Source organism: Giraffa tippelskirchi, chromosome 12 (genome assembly GCF_054371585.1).
Source record: "Giraffa tippelskirchi isolate mGirTip1 chromosome 12, T2T-mGirTip1v1.2.pri, whole genome shotgun sequence".
Taxonomy (NCBI): Eukaryota; Metazoa; Chordata; class Mammalia; order Artiodactyla; family Giraffidae; genus Giraffa; species Giraffa tippelskirchi.
In genome coordinates this window covers 147847248-147863166 of record NC_137286.1, presented here as the reverse complement: position 1 = coordinate 147863166, position 15919 = coordinate 147847248, and the positions used below count along the sequence as shown (strand labels likewise).

The following is a 15919-nucleotide window of genomic DNA, read 5'->3' as shown; positions in this document are numbered from 1 at the left end:
CAGGTTGACCTTTGCTGACGGGTCGAGGTAAATAAGTGGCACAGCCACGTTAGACCCTGGTCACTCATTTACCGCGGGTGCTGGGAACTGTGCTGTGGGTCGGAGCGCTGGTATGTCTGCTGATAACGCTCTCTTTCTCACTCCAGGGTTCAGTAGGATTGAAAGGGGAGCGGGGCCCCCCAGGAGGCGTCGGATTCCCTGGGAGCCGTGGTGACACCGGCCCTCCGGGGCCTCCAGGCTTCGGCCCGACTGGCCCCATTGGTGACAAAGGACAGATGGGCTTCCCAGGAAACCCCGGGGCCCCAGGCCAGCCAGGTGAGGCCCGAAGCACCAGGAGCCTGGGCTCAGCGACGAATGGGTGTGGGTCTTGGTTCAGTCCTGCCAGGAGGTGGACTGTGGCCTGGGCAAGTCCTTCCTTAGCACTCCCGTGTTCATCCCTTCCTTTATGAGCTGGGCCAGGTGATGTGTGTAGCGTCTGGATGACAAGCAGTTGAATTTAAGGTGATTTCCTTATAAATAAGTATGCCGTACATGGCAGCCCACTCCAGTATTCTTCCCTGGAGAATCCCGTGGACAGAGGAGCCTGGCAGGCTCCAGTCCAGGGGGTCGCAACGAGTCAGACAGGACTGAGTGACTTAGCACGCAGCACGCACATGCCGTATGTACCAGCGAAAATCAGCCCTTTATGTGGACGTTAAAACCGCGTAAGCCTATGCTCTCTTTTTCCCCCGATGAGTGGCCCGTTTTTGGCTTCTGTGTATCCCAGGCCACGTGCTTCCCAGCCCTCTGCTGATCTGCACACAGTCAGGGACTAATCCACAGCCACACCGACTTGGCTGGTTAGTTCCATGCTCGTTTCAACCCCTGACGGTTGTCCATGCTTCTCTGGGAGCTGTGCACACTGCTAAGTGACCAGACGGAAAGCCAGCCAGAGCCCCTACCCTCCCAGAGCCCACCGCCTGGGCTCCAGCAGAGGATGTGGGGGGTGGGCCCACCGCCTGGGCTCCAGCAGAGGACGTGGGGGGCAGGCCGTGCGAGGGGTTCCCAGGGATGTGCTCCACGGCATCGCCATCACTGGTTCATCATCGGGGACCGCAGGAAAGGGGGCTCCCCAGGCCCCACACACAGTAGCTGCTCAGTGACCTGTTAGCTGACTGTGATTCACTAAAAGGACTGATGCTGAAGCTGAAGCTCCAGTACTTTGGCCACCTGATGCGAAAAACTGACTCATTGGAAAAGACCCTGATGCTGGGAAGGACTGGGGGCAGGAGGAGAAGGGGACAACAGAGTATGAGATGGCTGGATGGCATCACCGACGCGATGGACATGACTCTGGGCAAACTCTGGGAGTTGATGATGGACAGGGAAGCCTGGCGTGCTGCAGTCCATGGGGTCGCAGAGAGTCAGACGTGACCTAGTGACTGAAAAACAACAGAGAAGACAGGAACACTGACATGGCTGCCCGCAAAACGTAGAAAAGAAGAGGTCAGGAGTGACCTGGACACAGAGGACAGAGGACGTGAGCTTTACTGAGACATTTTAAAAGTTGGAGGGGTGAGTGAAAGGTGACCTGGGATGATTCCAGTGGTGTGAGCAGTGAGCCTCGAGGGGCACAGTGACTCCGCAGTGGACGATCAGAGTTTCCAGGAAGAGCTGCAGCTAGTCGGGCCCTCACACGTTTGCCCACTGTCCCGAGCCTGTGTCCAGCCCCGAGTTCCATCAGCTTCCTCTCCCCCACCCCCGGGAGCCGTCATCTCCCTGTGAAGGCACAGTATAGAGTCATCAGCTTGCTACCGCAGGAAATGCGAGCAGCCTTTGATGGAAGTCCAAACCCATCTCGCTGCGTTGGTTATTACTACTGCCATTGCTGGGTAATCACTGGTTACTTGGCCTTAAGTTAGGACTTACTTATTCGCTGTTTAGCAAGGATCCGAGAAATGTCTCTTTTATGATTCCTTTCGGGCAGGAAGTCCTGGGCTTGACTGAGGAAGCCCCTCGCTCTTGGAGGAGGGACTCTACTACTCCTGATTCCCGGAGCACCGTCTCAAGTGTTCTTCAACACTTGCAGAGTGTAAATAGGATCAGCTTTTTTTCTCGGCCAGAAACTACCATCATCAGAAAGCCAGTGGGGTACACACAGATATGTCTTGAGAGGAAGAGAAGGTTCCCAAAGGTGGGAAAGCTGGCAGTGCTGGTGGTCAGTTCTCATTCTGGAAGCTCCCTGGGCCATTCCAGACCCCGGCAGCTCTGGGATTAGAAACCCAGTGGCTTTGATCAGCCAGAGCTGTGTTTACTCTGAGGATCGTAAAAGCCTTGTTCCCAGGCCTGGAGCTGATAGCAGAGATGTGTTGGGGTCAGGCCCCGGGGTTTCCCACAGTCTGTAGCTAACGAGAGTGCCGGCCGCCCTCCGGAGGCCCTTGTTATCCTGAACGCTTTAAGGTACGTGATGATTCGGTGGAGACGAGGCCTGTGGTCCTTCCCTGACGCAGCTCAATCCTGACACCCAGTGGTCCTCGCAGGCACGGGCGCCCAGGGGCTGGGCCTGCCCCTCCCGGCTTGCAGAGAGAAGAGGGGCTTGTCTGGGCTGCTGGCGATAAGCCGGCTCACATCACCAGCGGAGCAGGTTCTGAAGATGACTTCCCCGCTGACGGGCCTCAGAGCAGCTGAGAGCCAGTCCCGTCTGAGACGCTCAGAGGGGCCTCCCAGAGGGTCCTGACTTGGACAGACGGTGACCTGGGGTCGCCTTGCTCTATGTGTGCAGACTTTTCAGCTTCTCGTGACTCTTGTTTTGGACACGTAAGGGATGCCTGTGTCGACCGAATGTCTGGGTCAGTCTGGACGTTGTGGACAAGAGGTGGTCTCTGTGAGAGAGGCTTCGATGGAAGGTGGCAGGGAGGCGTGTGGACGGGGCCGCTCTCCTGGACGCGAGAGTGCGGCCCTCACACTGAGCCTTTGTTCTCTTTCCCCAGGTCTCAAGGGAGAGGCGGGAAAAGTCATGCCCTTGCCCGGCCCCCCTGGAGCAGAAGGACTTCCCGGGTCTCCCGGCTTCCAGGGGCCACAAGGTACCCTTAAGGTTCTCGCCAGTCCACCTGGGGCCCCGTGGGAAAGCGCTCGTGTTCTCTGACCGCCGGCTTCTCCCGCCACAGGTGACCGAGGTTTTCCTGGAAGCCCCGGAAGGCCGGGCCTCCCTGGAGAGAAGGGCGCCATCGGCCAGCCTGGGATTGGATTTCCAGGGCCCCCTGGCCCCAAAGGTGAGCCCTGGTGGGGCCTCACAAGGGTTCTTGTTCACGTGCGGGTTCGGGGACCTCCCTGGTGACCCAGTGGCTAAGACTCCAGTCTGTCAATGCAAACGGCACGGGTTCAATCCCTGGGCAGGGAACCAGGTTCCTGTGTGTTGTGTGGTGTGGCACAAAGATTTTGTTTTGTTTTTTTAAAAGATGCAGGTCTGCATTGGGCAATCGGGCTGGTTTTCTAATCAGGCAAAGGGGATGCCCCTGATCTCACTCGGAGTCCCCAGAGTCTCAATCGCCATTCCCAGTCTGCAGATACTGGTGTGATGTGTTTGCAGGGAGCAGATAGGAAGAAAAGTTTACAAAGAAGGAAAGGAACGGAGGGGCAGGAGTGAGGGAGAAAGAGGAGGGGGCGTCCGGCGCCGAGAGTGGTCCCTGCCCCTAGCTGCCCCCCACCCGGCCCAGCGTGTCTCATGTTCCCTGCTGACCCCCTCAAGTCTGTTCAAGTTCATCTGAGCAGGTTAAAGAAGTGGAGGAGGTCGGGAATAGTATTTTACATTGATTTACATTGACGATTTTTTTTTGACTCTTCCAAACAGGCGTTGATGGTTTACCTGGAGACGCTGGACCTCCTGGGAATCCGGGTCGCCAAGGCTTCAACGGCTTACCTGGCACCCCCGGTCCACCTGGCCAGAAGGTGCGTATCGAGCATTCCCCAGATTGCTGTCCGCATCGCTGTGATGAAGTGGACACAAACCGTAGGCTGCTAATCTCATGGGGTGTGTTGGGTCAGCATGTTTTATGTGAAATAGCATCAGACAGGAAATCCCGAGGGACGTGGGGCAGCACACAGTCCTGCGTCTTTGCGGAGCAGCCATTTGCTTCCGCTTCGCGTCTGTGCTCTTGCCCGTGTGCGTCCTGGGTCTCAGTGCGCAACGTGTGTCTATCGGGAGTGGAGGAAGAAAGTGGCATGAAGCCCCCCAGGAGGGTGGACGGCAGCCTCTCTCAGCTTCAGTGATATGGATGTTTGGGTCCAGTAATTCTTCGTGACGGGGACTGCCCTGAGCACTGTGGGGTCCTTAGGCGCCTCCTCCGTGGCCCGAGCCACAGATACCAAGAGGGCGCCCGAGAGTGCACACCCAGGCGTGACAGCCGCCAACCTCGGCTCCGAGGGTCACTGCCTTCTCTGTGCTCTGGGTCCCCAGGGCGAGCCTGGAGTCGGTCTGCCGGGACTCAAAGGCCTGCCTGGGATACCGGGCATCCCTGGGACCCCCGGGGAGAAGGGAAACGTCGGAGGACCAGGCGTTCCTGGAGAGCACGGTGCCATCGGCCCCCCCGGCCTCCAGGGGCTCAGAGGTAATGTCTACGGGAAAAGCCGGCCAGTGGCAGGGAAGGGGGTCTGTTTACTGTGTGGCCTCCGAGCCCCTGCTAGGACCCAGTACATGTTTGTTGAATGAATGATGAAAATCCCAGACGGTGTCCCGGCCCCTGGTGTGGAGGGTGGTGTGCCCTGACACGGCCATCTCCCTGATGTGGCCACTGTTTCTTCCCCATCCAGGTGACCCGGGACCTCCTGGATTGCAAGGCCCCAAAGGAGCTCCGGGAGTCCCCGGAATCGGCCCCCCTGGAGCAATGGGCCCCCCCGGAGGACAGGGACCCCCTGGGTCATCAGGTGATACTGCATTCTTCCAGAATGCCCCCTTCCCTAACTCACAATCTAGGGCTAAAAGGGGAAGAGTCAGCTTTTTTGTGGATACAGCTCTATTTTGTGGATACAGGTTTCATGGCTCAGATGGTAAAGAATCCATCTATAAAACGAGAGACCTAAGTTTGATCCCTGGGTCGGGAAGATTCCCTGGAAAAGGGATAAGGCAGCCCAATCCAGTATTCTTGTCCAGAGAATTCCATGGACAGAGGAGCCTGGCGGGCTTTAGTCCACGGGTTCGCAAAGAGTTGGACAGGACTGAGTGACTGTCACACACACACCAAGTCATGGATGCCATTCTCTTCCTCTCTCTGAACTTGGTTTATGTGCCAAAGACACTTCCCCTTTATTGTATAGTCAGTACCTTTTATATTTAATTCAGAAGGATCGGTGCCTCTGTCTGATCCTTCCACAGGAGGAGTAGTGAGTCGTGGGTAACACACAGGAGTCTGTGTCTGGAAGCTGCCTCTGCCTTTATAACCATCGTCAGTCAAGTGGGACAGTGGTGGTGGGCAGCACAGGACAGCCGGGGGCAGCCACGTGGGGGATGCTGGGCTGAGTCTCACCACCGCGGAGGGGCCGGGGAGGAGCCTGCTGCCGATGCCCCGTGGGCAGGGGGGCTTCGTCTTGGGACACTGCGTGCCCAGCGGTGGCCCCACGTACCACTGTCTGAGGAGGGGGAGCAGCTCCACACCGCCTGCCCTGACGTGGCCACAGCCACACGGGTGCACGGGCTCCAGGGCACCGCCGGACACCCCGCCAGTCCTGCCAACGCCCCTTCTCTTCCCTGTCTCAGGCCCCCCCGGAGTGAAAGGCGAGAAGGGCTTCCCCGGCTTCCCAGGCCTGGACATGCCAGGCCCCAAAGGAGACAAAGGGTTCCAGGGGCTCCCCGGCCTGACGGGGCAGTCGGGGCTGCCTGGCCTTCCTGGACAGCAGGGCGCCCCCGGACAGCCCGGGTTTCCAGGTGAGTGACTGTGAGCCACACCCACGTGGGCCTGGGGAGATGCCTCCTGGCTCTTGTTCACGACCCTCGTTGGGCCTCTGCCACCACCATTCACGGTCCTTCTGTCCGGCCACAGGTCCCAAGGGAGAGATGGGCGTCATGGGGACCCCGGGGCAGCCCGGCTCGCCAGGACCAGCGGGCGTGCCAGGATTGCCGGGTGCCAAAGGTAAGGAGTGGTGACTTCGGAAAAGCTTGTGTTATGTATGTCTGGGCCCCAGTGCCTTGTGGGAAATTCTCTAATCGTTGTAGACTGTAGTTCATCCAAGAAACCTAGGAAAGAAGAAGGTCAAGTGAAGGGTCTGGAAGTCCCCCTCATGTAACTCATGGTTCATGGGAATTATGGACTGTGCCCTACCAGAAAGTAAGGGAGAAGACAGGTTTGGGGGATTTCTTTGTTGGTACAGTTGAGTTTTTTTGGAAATGGTAGAATCTTCAATCATGCAAGGTCAAAGGAACTGAGTCCTTAGAGTCAATTTAGCAAACTTGTAAACAATTTAGCAAGTTTACAAGTCTTAATTTTTCTTTCTTACCATGCCATTTGGTTCAAAATAATGTTGTTTTTTTTTTTTTAAGCAAAAAGTATTGACTTTGAACCTTAGACATAAAAGTGGTGATTTGTGTAGTTGAATGGGAGAGTTCCCCTTCCGTCACTTCACATAGAGTTGAGGGACCACTGTGAACAGGAGTCATGAAGGGATTTAGGAAGGAGAGAAAATGTCGTTTATTTAAATTAAGAATTGAAGTCTCATACATTGGAAGTATTAGCAAATAATAAATTCTAGAAATGGCTCTATTGTTCATTTGCCTGTGTCACATTCTTCTGGGTTATGCAGACACTGGCCCTTCAGTGCCGTTTTTGGAGAGGCGGTTTGTTCTTTATACCTTGTTTGTCGGTTGCTTCTACTGGCCAGAAAGAACACCAAGCTTGTCACTGCCCGGGGCCCTTGGCCACGTCTCACCTGGTGCCTCCTCTCTCTTCTGCAGGGGACCATGGCTTCCCTGGCTCTTCGGGACCCAGGGGAGATCCTGGCTTCAAGGGTGACAAAGGTGATGTGGGGCTCCCTGGCAAGCCAGGCTCCATGGATAAGGTGGACATGGGCAGCATGAAGGGCGAGAAGGGAGACCAAGGCGAGAAAGGTAACGTGGAGGAGTGTTCACCTGTGGAGGGGGAGGGGATCAGATGAGCTATTCAGGTCTTCCCGCATGATGATGGACCAACCTGTGTTTCTATGACTTGCTTTAAGTAGACTTGCATCATCATCATTTTTTTTTTTTTCCTGTGTTGCACAGGACAGACTGGCCCAACTGGTGATAAAGGATCCCGGGGAGACCCGGGAACCCCAGGCGTGCCCGGAAAGGACGGTCAGGCAGGACACCCTGGGCAGCCAGGTACGGTGGGAAGTTCAAGGTCGCCTGCACAGCAGGGGCTCGTGCGGGGAGGTGTTACCTGGCACTTTTCGTGGCTATTGACCTGTTGGGTTTTTGTCTTTATGATCCCAGGACCTAAAGGTGATCCAGGTGTGAGCGGGATCCCAGGTGCTCCGGGACTTCCTGGTCCCAAAGGATCCACTGGTGGAATGGGGCTACCGGGTACGTGGGGCTTAGGAAAGGGGCTTCTTTCAGGCGCGCCTGTGGCACCTGTCGGGCTGGTGGGGCGAGGCTTGCGTGAGGCCCACTGCCTGAGGACATAATCCAGGGAGACGTGTCTCTTACACAGACTCACATCTTCAGTTCTGTGAGACCTCTTGCCTAGGGAGGGTGGGCCTTTGGCTGACCCTATGACCCTGGCTTAAATAAAACAGACAAAAGCCCTCCCAAATTAATAAGATGAACATGGGTGGTAGACTGTGAACTTTCTCCAGGTGTGTCTATTTGGATCCATCGAAAGGGCGATTAATTCTTCACTCAGTTTTCTCAGCACAAGAGGCTCCTGCTCTCCTGACATTAGCTCAGAAGACTCTTCTGGGCCCTCTGCCCCGGTGCTGAGCTGGCTTCCATGCTTTGCCATTGGCATCTGCTGCAGTGACAGCTGCCACAGAGGAGACAGGAGACAGAAAGCTGAGAGCCAAGGGGTGCAGATGGTTTGGGTGCCAAGACTTCTCAGAATCTCCTGGCGCCACAAGTCAGGCCAGCAGGCCTGTCTCACGGCTCCTCCCCAGGGCTTTGCAAGGCACTCTGTCACTTTATTTAAGATAAAAACATCCAGCTGCTGGGGGCACCTATTTATAAGTTAGTTTGACTGCCCACATCAGTCATGGAAGCAGGTACACTTCTGTTGTCCATGACCTGCGTCATGCCCCCTCTGATTCATTTGGATAATGAAATTTGACTGCAGAATAAAGGACGTGGAAGCCGCTTTATGCTGTTGGGAAAGTAGGCCTGGGCTAAGCAGTTAACATATTCCTTTTCCCTTTGTAATGTGACTGTCTTTAAAAGACAGGAAGGCTGTTTCCTAGCGTCCTTCTCCCGGGCCGGGATGACTGGCACCTGCCTGGGTGACGCGCAGCCCGAGAAATGAGGGATGGGTGTTCTTCCGCCTCCTTGACTGGCTGTTGAGGCGCGTTCTGATTTGTAATATTAGCACCGGCTAACCAGACATTCTTCCTCCATTGTGTGTTTCTAGGAATGCCAGGACCAAAAGGTGTGGCTGGCATCCCCGGCCCGCAGGGCATTCCTGGCTCACCTGGAGACAAGGGGGCAAAAGGAGAGAAAGGGCAGGCGGGTCTGCCTGGCATTGGGATTCCAGGACGGCCCGGGGACAAGGTAACTGCATCCCGCACGAAAGCCCCTCCCACCTGTCCGAGGAAGCCCCTCCCACCCATCACGTGGAAGCCCCTCCCACCCGTCTGCGGAAGCCCCTCCCGCCCATCATGTGGCAGCCTCTCCCACCCATCTCTGTGGAAGCCCCTCCCGCCCATCACGTGGAAGCCCCTCCCACCCATCTCGCGGAGGCCCCTCCCACCTGTCTCCGTACCTCACCAAAGGCTGCCAAGTGGTGTGTAGTAAGCACCTCCACACTGTAAACGGACCTTAGCGGAACAGTCTCCCCGCCTCCCCCAGGAGGACCGAGACTTGCTGAGAGCTGGAGCAGTGAGTTGTCACGGGGCGGGGCGAAGGAGGAACTCGGGAAGCAGGACAGGCAGCGGCTGTTTGCCGCTGGGTTTCTGGCTCTTCCTCCGTTCCCAGAGTGGGCTTCGATGCTCCCTTTAGAAAGTGAGAAGTGGAGTTCCGCCAGGCAGGAGTCGTTGCACCCACGTGTGTACAGGCGGTCGTCCCCGCCCCCACGTGTGTACAGGCGGTAGTTGTTGCACCACTTGTATACAGGAGGCGCCTCCAGACCTGTGTCCGGGGCAGATACAGCACTAACGCGCCCAATCTCCACCCACAGGGAGACCAGGGCTTAACAGGATTCCCAGGAAGCCCCGGCGAGAAGGGAGAGAAAGGAAGCACGGGGATCCCAGGGATGCCCGGGTCTCCGGGCCCCAAAGGCTCCCCAGGCAGTGTTGGCTATCCGGGTAAGTGGGCCAGCCTCCTCCCGAGCTCAGGGCTCAGGGGCGGCAAAGAGAAAGTCATGGTCACGGGAATTGGGTGTTCCGGTTTTTCTTTAGGAAGCCCTGGGTTGCCTGGAGAGAAAGGTGACAAAGGCCTCCCGGGACTGGATGGCATTCCTGGCATCAAAGGAGAAGCAGGTAGAGACCACATTTCAGGACACGTGGGAGCCCGTGGAGGGAAGTCACAGGGCGTCAGACTGGGTAACCTCTGGATGACCTGTGGGGTCACACCTCCTCCTCCAGTTGAATAGACTGAGTCTGGGGGCGCTTCCAGGGTCTCCCAAGATCTTCACACCAGTTAGACTGGAACTGGTTTTAGAAACAAGTTTTTCTGGGTGGCATGTTGGATGGATACGCTTTGTCTCTGCTCACTCCAGCATTTGGGGGTCAGCACGCAGTGGTTCCTCCTGAAGGGGAACCACTTCAGGAGGCTTTCCTCCGGGAAAGATGGGCCTGCTCGTGGGGTGGGAATGGCTCCCCAGAAGCATGTTGAGAACAGTGGTGCATGGTCCACGCAGACCAGGGTGCTGACCAGTCTGACCGTTCTCTTTGAGGTCTTCCTGGGAAGCCTGGCCCCACGGGCCCAGCCGGCCAGAAAGGGGAGCCTGGCAGCGATGGAATCCCAGGGTCAGTGGGAGAGAAGGGCGAACCAGGTATGTTGGGCGTCCGTTCCCTTTCAGAGCAAGACTGTGGCCTGGAGTGCACGTCTCCAGAGCTTCCTCGCTGAGTGACTGGGGCCCAGTGTAAAGGGGCACCTGCGTTGTCCCCACCTTACGTCTGTGGAACAGTGAGGTGGCACCTCGGCAGGAAGGGATGAGAGAAGGGGAGAGACAGCGTTCGTTTATTCCACAGATGCTTCTGGGCACCTGCCCTTGAAATGGCCTGAGCTCTTGTGGTGAGTGAAAGAGACACGCCTAGAAAGCCCAGACCATTGCTTTCTCTGCCTGGCCTTTCTCCCTTCAGAGAAATGGTCCTGGGAAAAGTTGTTGTCCCCTGAATCTGCTCCTCTCACTGATGGGAACATGGCAACTTGGGCAAAAGTGCAAGCTGTGAGCTCCAGTGATGACAATCGCACGCGTAATAATACTCATATATATTAAGTTAATACTCACGTAGATTGAGTTGGTCAAAGAGTTCATTTGGGTTTTTCTGTTACATCTTATGGAAAAACCCAAATGAAATTTTTGGCCAACCCAATAGCAAGAGGGTAACACACAGTGTGAAACAGGTGACCCCAGGTCATGGGGATGGAGGGAGGGAGGCAGCGCTGGGAAGGGGTGGTCAGAGGCTCCCTGACTGCTGCCATTGGCCTCTTTCTACAGTTCATGTTTTCATTCTATGAGCCTTATGTTTGTATTATGTACATTCATTTTCCTATAAAAATAATTCATTGAAGATGCCGCCACACCCGCTTCCCTCCTTTGGATCTTCCCTCACACGCTTTATGCACATTGGTGGGCTCCCTGCTGGCCCACCTGGCTCTCTGCACCACCTTTGAGAATAGCTGTTAGTTGGATGGTCAGCTGAGAAAAGCCGATTTGTGAGTCTCCAGACAATAATGGGAAATTAGTACCCATTTGTACAAATTGTTTCTACTAAATGCTGCGGTGGTTCTGAGCTCAGAGGTGCTTGGGGAAACGTACCACATTATGTCTATCCAGTCAAGGGTATCTTAGAACAACTGTAGGAATATAATTCTACTTGCAAAGTGTGGTGAACTGACTTGTTTGTGTTCTGTAAATAGTGTATGGTTTTGGCGCAAAGAGTGGCTACTGCTTTGTGCTGTTCCTGCAGCTTGGCTGCTTTAGGAGAGGTAAACATGGCTTCTTACCTTTATTTTGTAGGTCTGCCTGGAAGAGGATTCCCAGGGTTTCCAGGGAGCAAAGGAGAGAAAGGTAACACATTTGCTACATCTGTTCTTCCTTTTCAGTGAACCGCTGGTGTACACAGCACCCTCAGAGCAGGGCGGGCAGGTGCCGGGAAGCCCTTGGACTTAGGATGGTGATAGATTAGGGTCTGGGCCAGTATAATAACGGACCCTTTTCCGCTGGCTTGTGACAAGCCACCAAGCGATGTGCCGTCTCTTGGATTCGTAGCCTCGTGAAGTGGGGGCGTGTGGGAGGATCCCAAGGAGGGCCCAGTGACCCTGTTTCCTTCCCTCCTTCCTTTTCCTTAATAACCTTAAGACAGTCCTAGAATTTTGTCATTTTTTGACAAGTTTGGTGTAATATGTTTAAAACTAAACATGCAGTTTTTTTCCTACAAGTTCTGACTTAGAAATTAAAAAAAAAAACAGCTTTATTGAGGTGTCACTGACATGTAATAAACTGCATATATTTAAAGTGTACAGTTTGATAAATCTTGATATATGCGTACACACCCATTAAAATACCAGCACATTCAAGGTGTGAACACATCACCACCCCACAAGTTCCCCGGGCTGGCAAAGGGACCCTTGTCAGCCCCTCCTGCCCCTTTCTGCCCCCTCCACCCCACTCCACCCCAGGTAACTGTTGGTCTGCTTTCTGGCACTGTCGATTAGCTTGTACTGTCTAGAATTTTACACAAGTGGAGTCCTACAGCACCTACGTTTCAGCCTGACTTCTTTAGCTCGGCCTAATGGGTCTGAGGGTCACCGGAGCCATGGTTCCGCTAGTGTGCCCATCGTTCACTCCTTCTGGCTGAGTCGAGCTCCTTGGGATGGATGTAACACCGTTTGTTTCTTCATTCGCCTGTGGATGGAACAAGCCCTTAATTTCAGCAGTGCCATACCTTGCAGGCTTGTCTCCACATATATGCAAGTCCCTTTGTCATAGAACGCGTGCTCTAAAGAGCGTGAGGGATGATGGCAGGTTCTTGGGATCCTAAGCTCTCCTTTTTCAGGGGGGCTGTGGCGGGAGTCTAGACCGTGATTCAGTGAGAAGGAAAGAGAAGGGCCCCCAGCTCTGGTTTCCTCCTGGGCCTTCTGGAAGCTCCCCCTCCTTCTTGGTGCACTGGGTTTCTCTCCTTCCTTGCATTTCACCACCAGCTCAACTATCTTTACTTACTGCTCAGGTTCAAAGGGCGACGTGGGCTTCCCAGGATTAGCCGGGAGCCCAGGAATTCCTGGATCCAAAGGAGAACAAGGATTCGTGGGTCCCCCGGGACCACAGGGACAGCCGGGATTGCCAGGGACCCCAGGCCATGCGGTAGAGGGGCCCAAAGGAGACCGTGGCCCACAAGGACAGCCCGGCCTGCCAGGTAAGGATGTTCAACGAGCTCAGAGCTGGGACCGAAAGAGGGACAGATGTACACAGGTGTAACACGAATAATCAAGAGTCTTGAATGAGCTTTTTGTTGAGAAGTTTGCAGCATTTTTTACCCCTTGAAACTACTGAAGACTTCGGGCCCCTGTCACTTGGGGCCTCTGTTGATTGGTGCTTTTCTTATGTCCTTTCTGTCAAGGAGCTTAGTATGCATAACGGTAACTAGGGGGAGGGAGACAGGACATCACAGAAAGGACTGGACCACGAGGGCCACGTGCTGTGGTGGTTTAAAACCAGCATGACCTTCTGTGCCCCTGTCCCCCTGAGCAGGGTGGCTACACTGCGACTCGGCCACCCCGAGCACAGGGACTGCGGGACACTTGACTCTGAGACCGGGGTGTTGACAGCAGCATTTACTGCCTGTTGAGAGTCTTCCCTCCAGGACTGGATGTCTTCAGGGCTCCTGCTGCTTTAATATGATGCTGCTGTGGGCAGCTGGGGGCATTTGGGTGGCACTGGTGACAAGCACAGTCTAGTGACATCTGTACATCAGACCACCTTCCCACCTCAAGTGTGTGTCCTCTGTGTCTCCCGCTAGGGCATCCGGGCCCCATGGGGCCTCCAGGCCTCCCCGGGCTCGACGGGCTGAAAGGTGACAAGGGGAGCCCAGGCTGGCCGGGCGTTCCGGGAGCTCCGGGGCCCAAGGGAGACCCAGGATTCCAGGGCATGCCGGTGAGTTGGCCCTTGGCAGGTCGTTTTTGAAAAGGATCACAAGATAATGTGTGTGTGTGTGTGTGTGTATCCACATGCGTTACATGTATATTACACTCCCAGAGCTTCTCTAAATCAGTCCCTTCTCTCTGGCAAGTAATCACGGTAGGCAGCCGTTACAACAGTTCTTACAATCTAGTTTTACACGAGCTATCAGAAGTGAAATGTTATAATACTGAAAGTTATAGTTCAATGCCTGGTTTAAAAACCTATGTACAAATGATACAAAAAGAAAGCCTCGGTAACGCAGAAATACGCGCTCTATTCCTAGTGCCGTTCAGTGTCTGCCTGTGTGTGCACGTGCATTATATGTGTGTTGCTTTTGTTCAGTTGCTAAGTCGTGTCTGACTCTCTGCGACCCTGTGGACTGCAGGCTCCTCTGTCCTTCACTGTCCCAGAGTGTGCTCAGACTCATGTCCATTGAGTCAGGGATGCTGTCCAACCATCTCAGCCTCTGCCACCCTCTTCTTTTGCCTTCAGTCTTTCCCAGCATTGGGGTCTTTTCCAGTGAGTCAGCTCTTTGCATCAGGTGGCCAAAGTTTTGGAGCTTCAACTTCAGCATCAGTCCTTCCAATGAATTTTGAGTATTGATTTCCTATTTAGGATTGACTGGTTTAATCTCCTTGCTGTCCAGGGGACTCTCAAGAGTCTTCTCTCACGCCACAATTTGACAGCATCAATTTTTTGGCTCTCTTTATGGTCCAGCTCTCACATTCATACACGACTACTGGATTATATGTATACGTATCTACAAATACTTGTTCATGTTATTTTGGTTACCTTGTTAAAGTAAAGCAAAGAAATAAATACAAGTAAGAAACAACACAACTTTTCATATATTGTGAAAGGAACAACTATGTTGAAATATCTAGATTAAGGTAATATTTTAAAAATATAAGAACATCGCTATATTGTAAAAGAAAATGATCCTTCTTTAGTTTTTTAATGTTCCTCTCCCCATATTTAAAAGCTCTTTTAAGACAAGATATGAAGTCAGTTGTAAAGAAAAATCACTATGGTTGAGTATTGGGAGGAAGGTTTTCCAAGAAGGTTCTTTGGTGTTGAGATGTTGCCACGACAGATATTTAGGGGGTTTTGGCTCTGTTCATGGCATCGTGTTGTGTGGTGGGGACAGTGGTGTGCAAGATTTACACCTGCTCCTGGAACTGACCACGTAGATGGACAGCAGAATGGACAGAGTGGATGAGTGAGTGTTGCCGTTCCCAGCTCCCTGACTGAAGCACGCCCAGAGGTTTTGTCATTCTTCTCGCATCTTTAAGAAACCACTCGGCCCCACTTGTTCACAAAGCCACTTTCAGAACACAGAGGGGCCGTCCCGGCTCACCCCCGCCGCCTACTCGAGAGACTTACGTCCCTCGAGCAGTTCCCAATTGATGTTCTCTTGTGTGTCTAGGGGATTGGCGGCTCTCCAGGGGTCACAGGAGCCAAGGGTGATATGGGGCTTCCAGGAGTTCCAGGGTTTCAAGGTAAGACGTAAGGAGATGCTGCTTGAAGACATGTTTCCCTGCTGCTAGAGCCCCAGCCCTGGCGCTTCCTGCTGATAGATTGGCATGACTAGTACGAGACTCTGTCCTGTTCAGATTTCAACGCCCTTTCTGGATGGCAGCCCCGTTGGTAGACTCTCATGCTTGGCTGTATAAAGACATTCTGATTTCCTTCCTAAGAACCAGTGGATCACTGGCACCTCGATGAGAAGGCATGGGGGATTTGGGCCATTCATTAATTTTTTAATGTTTTAAGCAAATATTTATTGGGTGCCTACCAGCTTCCAGGCAATGTGATTTTAACTTAGAAATCAGGTACATGTGAATGAAAGGTGAATAAAACAAGTTCTCAGCTTGCAGGCGTCTTGAGGTCTAACTGGGGACACGTGGGAACCGGATCGTTACCAAAAGCAGAATCACGTGCCCCTCCGCTGGCTGTGACTGTGTTATGGTTTGCTGCGTGTTTGGAAAAATGTGACTTCTGGGGTTTCAGAAAGGAGAGTTTCATCAGAAGTTTTACATAGCTGACTACAAGGAACACTCTTTTCTTCCAGGAGCATAAATTAGAAATGTGTTCACTGTGTGTATGTCTGTGTGTGTGTAATGTATACACGTGTGTTTGTAGGTGTGTATATGGATATGCAGGTACACGTGAGCATGTGCGTAAATGTTTGTGTGTGTATGTTCATTCAGGTTTTTATAAGATCTTATAGAATAAACCTGAATGAACCTCTTGGCCAACCTGATGCTTGCACGCACGCACGCGCACACACACACACACACACACAGGTATCTTTTGGAATTCTGTGTAAAGATGATGTTCTACTTTCCTCCAGGTCAGAAAGGTCCCCCCGGCCTGCAGGGAATTAAAGGTGACCAAGGAGACCAAGGCTTCCCGGGAATTAAAGG

At 53.7% G+C, this 15919-nt stretch overlaps 1 protein-coding gene across 17 annotated transcripts in view; it reads left to right on the top strand.

The window, feature by feature from the left end:
- The window catches only part of COL4A1 (collagen type IV alpha 1 chain), a 135615-nt gene that overhangs the window by 106243 nt on the left and 13453 nt on the right, over positions 1 to 15919 (top strand). For 14 of the 17 annotated variants that reach the window (XM_081551880.1, XM_081551887.1, XM_081551894.1 and 11 more), the window contains 20 exons: positions 147 to 315; positions 2970 to 3062; positions 3147 to 3251; positions 3830 to 3927; positions 4436 to 4586; positions 4789 to 4902; positions 5732 to 5899; positions 6015 to 6104; positions 6923 to 7075; positions 7229 to 7327; positions 7439 to 7528; positions 8562 to 8701; positions 9327 to 9453; positions 9547 to 9627; positions 10044 to 10142; positions 11334 to 11384; positions 12544 to 12729; positions 13333 to 13466; positions 14920 to 14992; positions 15847 to 15918. In XM_081551880.1, coding sequence (XP_081408006.1) covers positions 147 to 315; positions 2970 to 3062; positions 3147 to 3251; positions 3830 to 3927; positions 4436 to 4586; positions 4789 to 4902; positions 5732 to 5899; positions 6015 to 6104; positions 6923 to 7075; positions 7229 to 7327; positions 7439 to 7528; positions 8562 to 8701; positions 9327 to 9453; positions 9547 to 9627; positions 10044 to 10142; positions 11334 to 11384; positions 12544 to 12729; positions 13333 to 13466; positions 14920 to 14992; positions 15847 to 15918 — 2293 coding nt within the window. Of the gene's footprint in view, positions 1 to 146; positions 316 to 2969; positions 3063 to 3146; positions 3252 to 3829; positions 3928 to 4435; positions 4587 to 4788; positions 4903 to 5731; positions 5900 to 6014; positions 6105 to 6922; positions 7081 to 7228; positions 7328 to 7438; positions 7529 to 8561; positions 8702 to 9326; positions 9458 to 9546; positions 9628 to 10043; positions 10143 to 11333; positions 11385 to 12543; positions 12730 to 13332; positions 13467 to 14919; positions 15000 to 15846; position 15919 lie in introns of all 17 variants that reach the window. The other 3 variants (XR_014071810.1, XM_081551882.1, XM_081551881.1) reach the window with 3 other exon arrangements.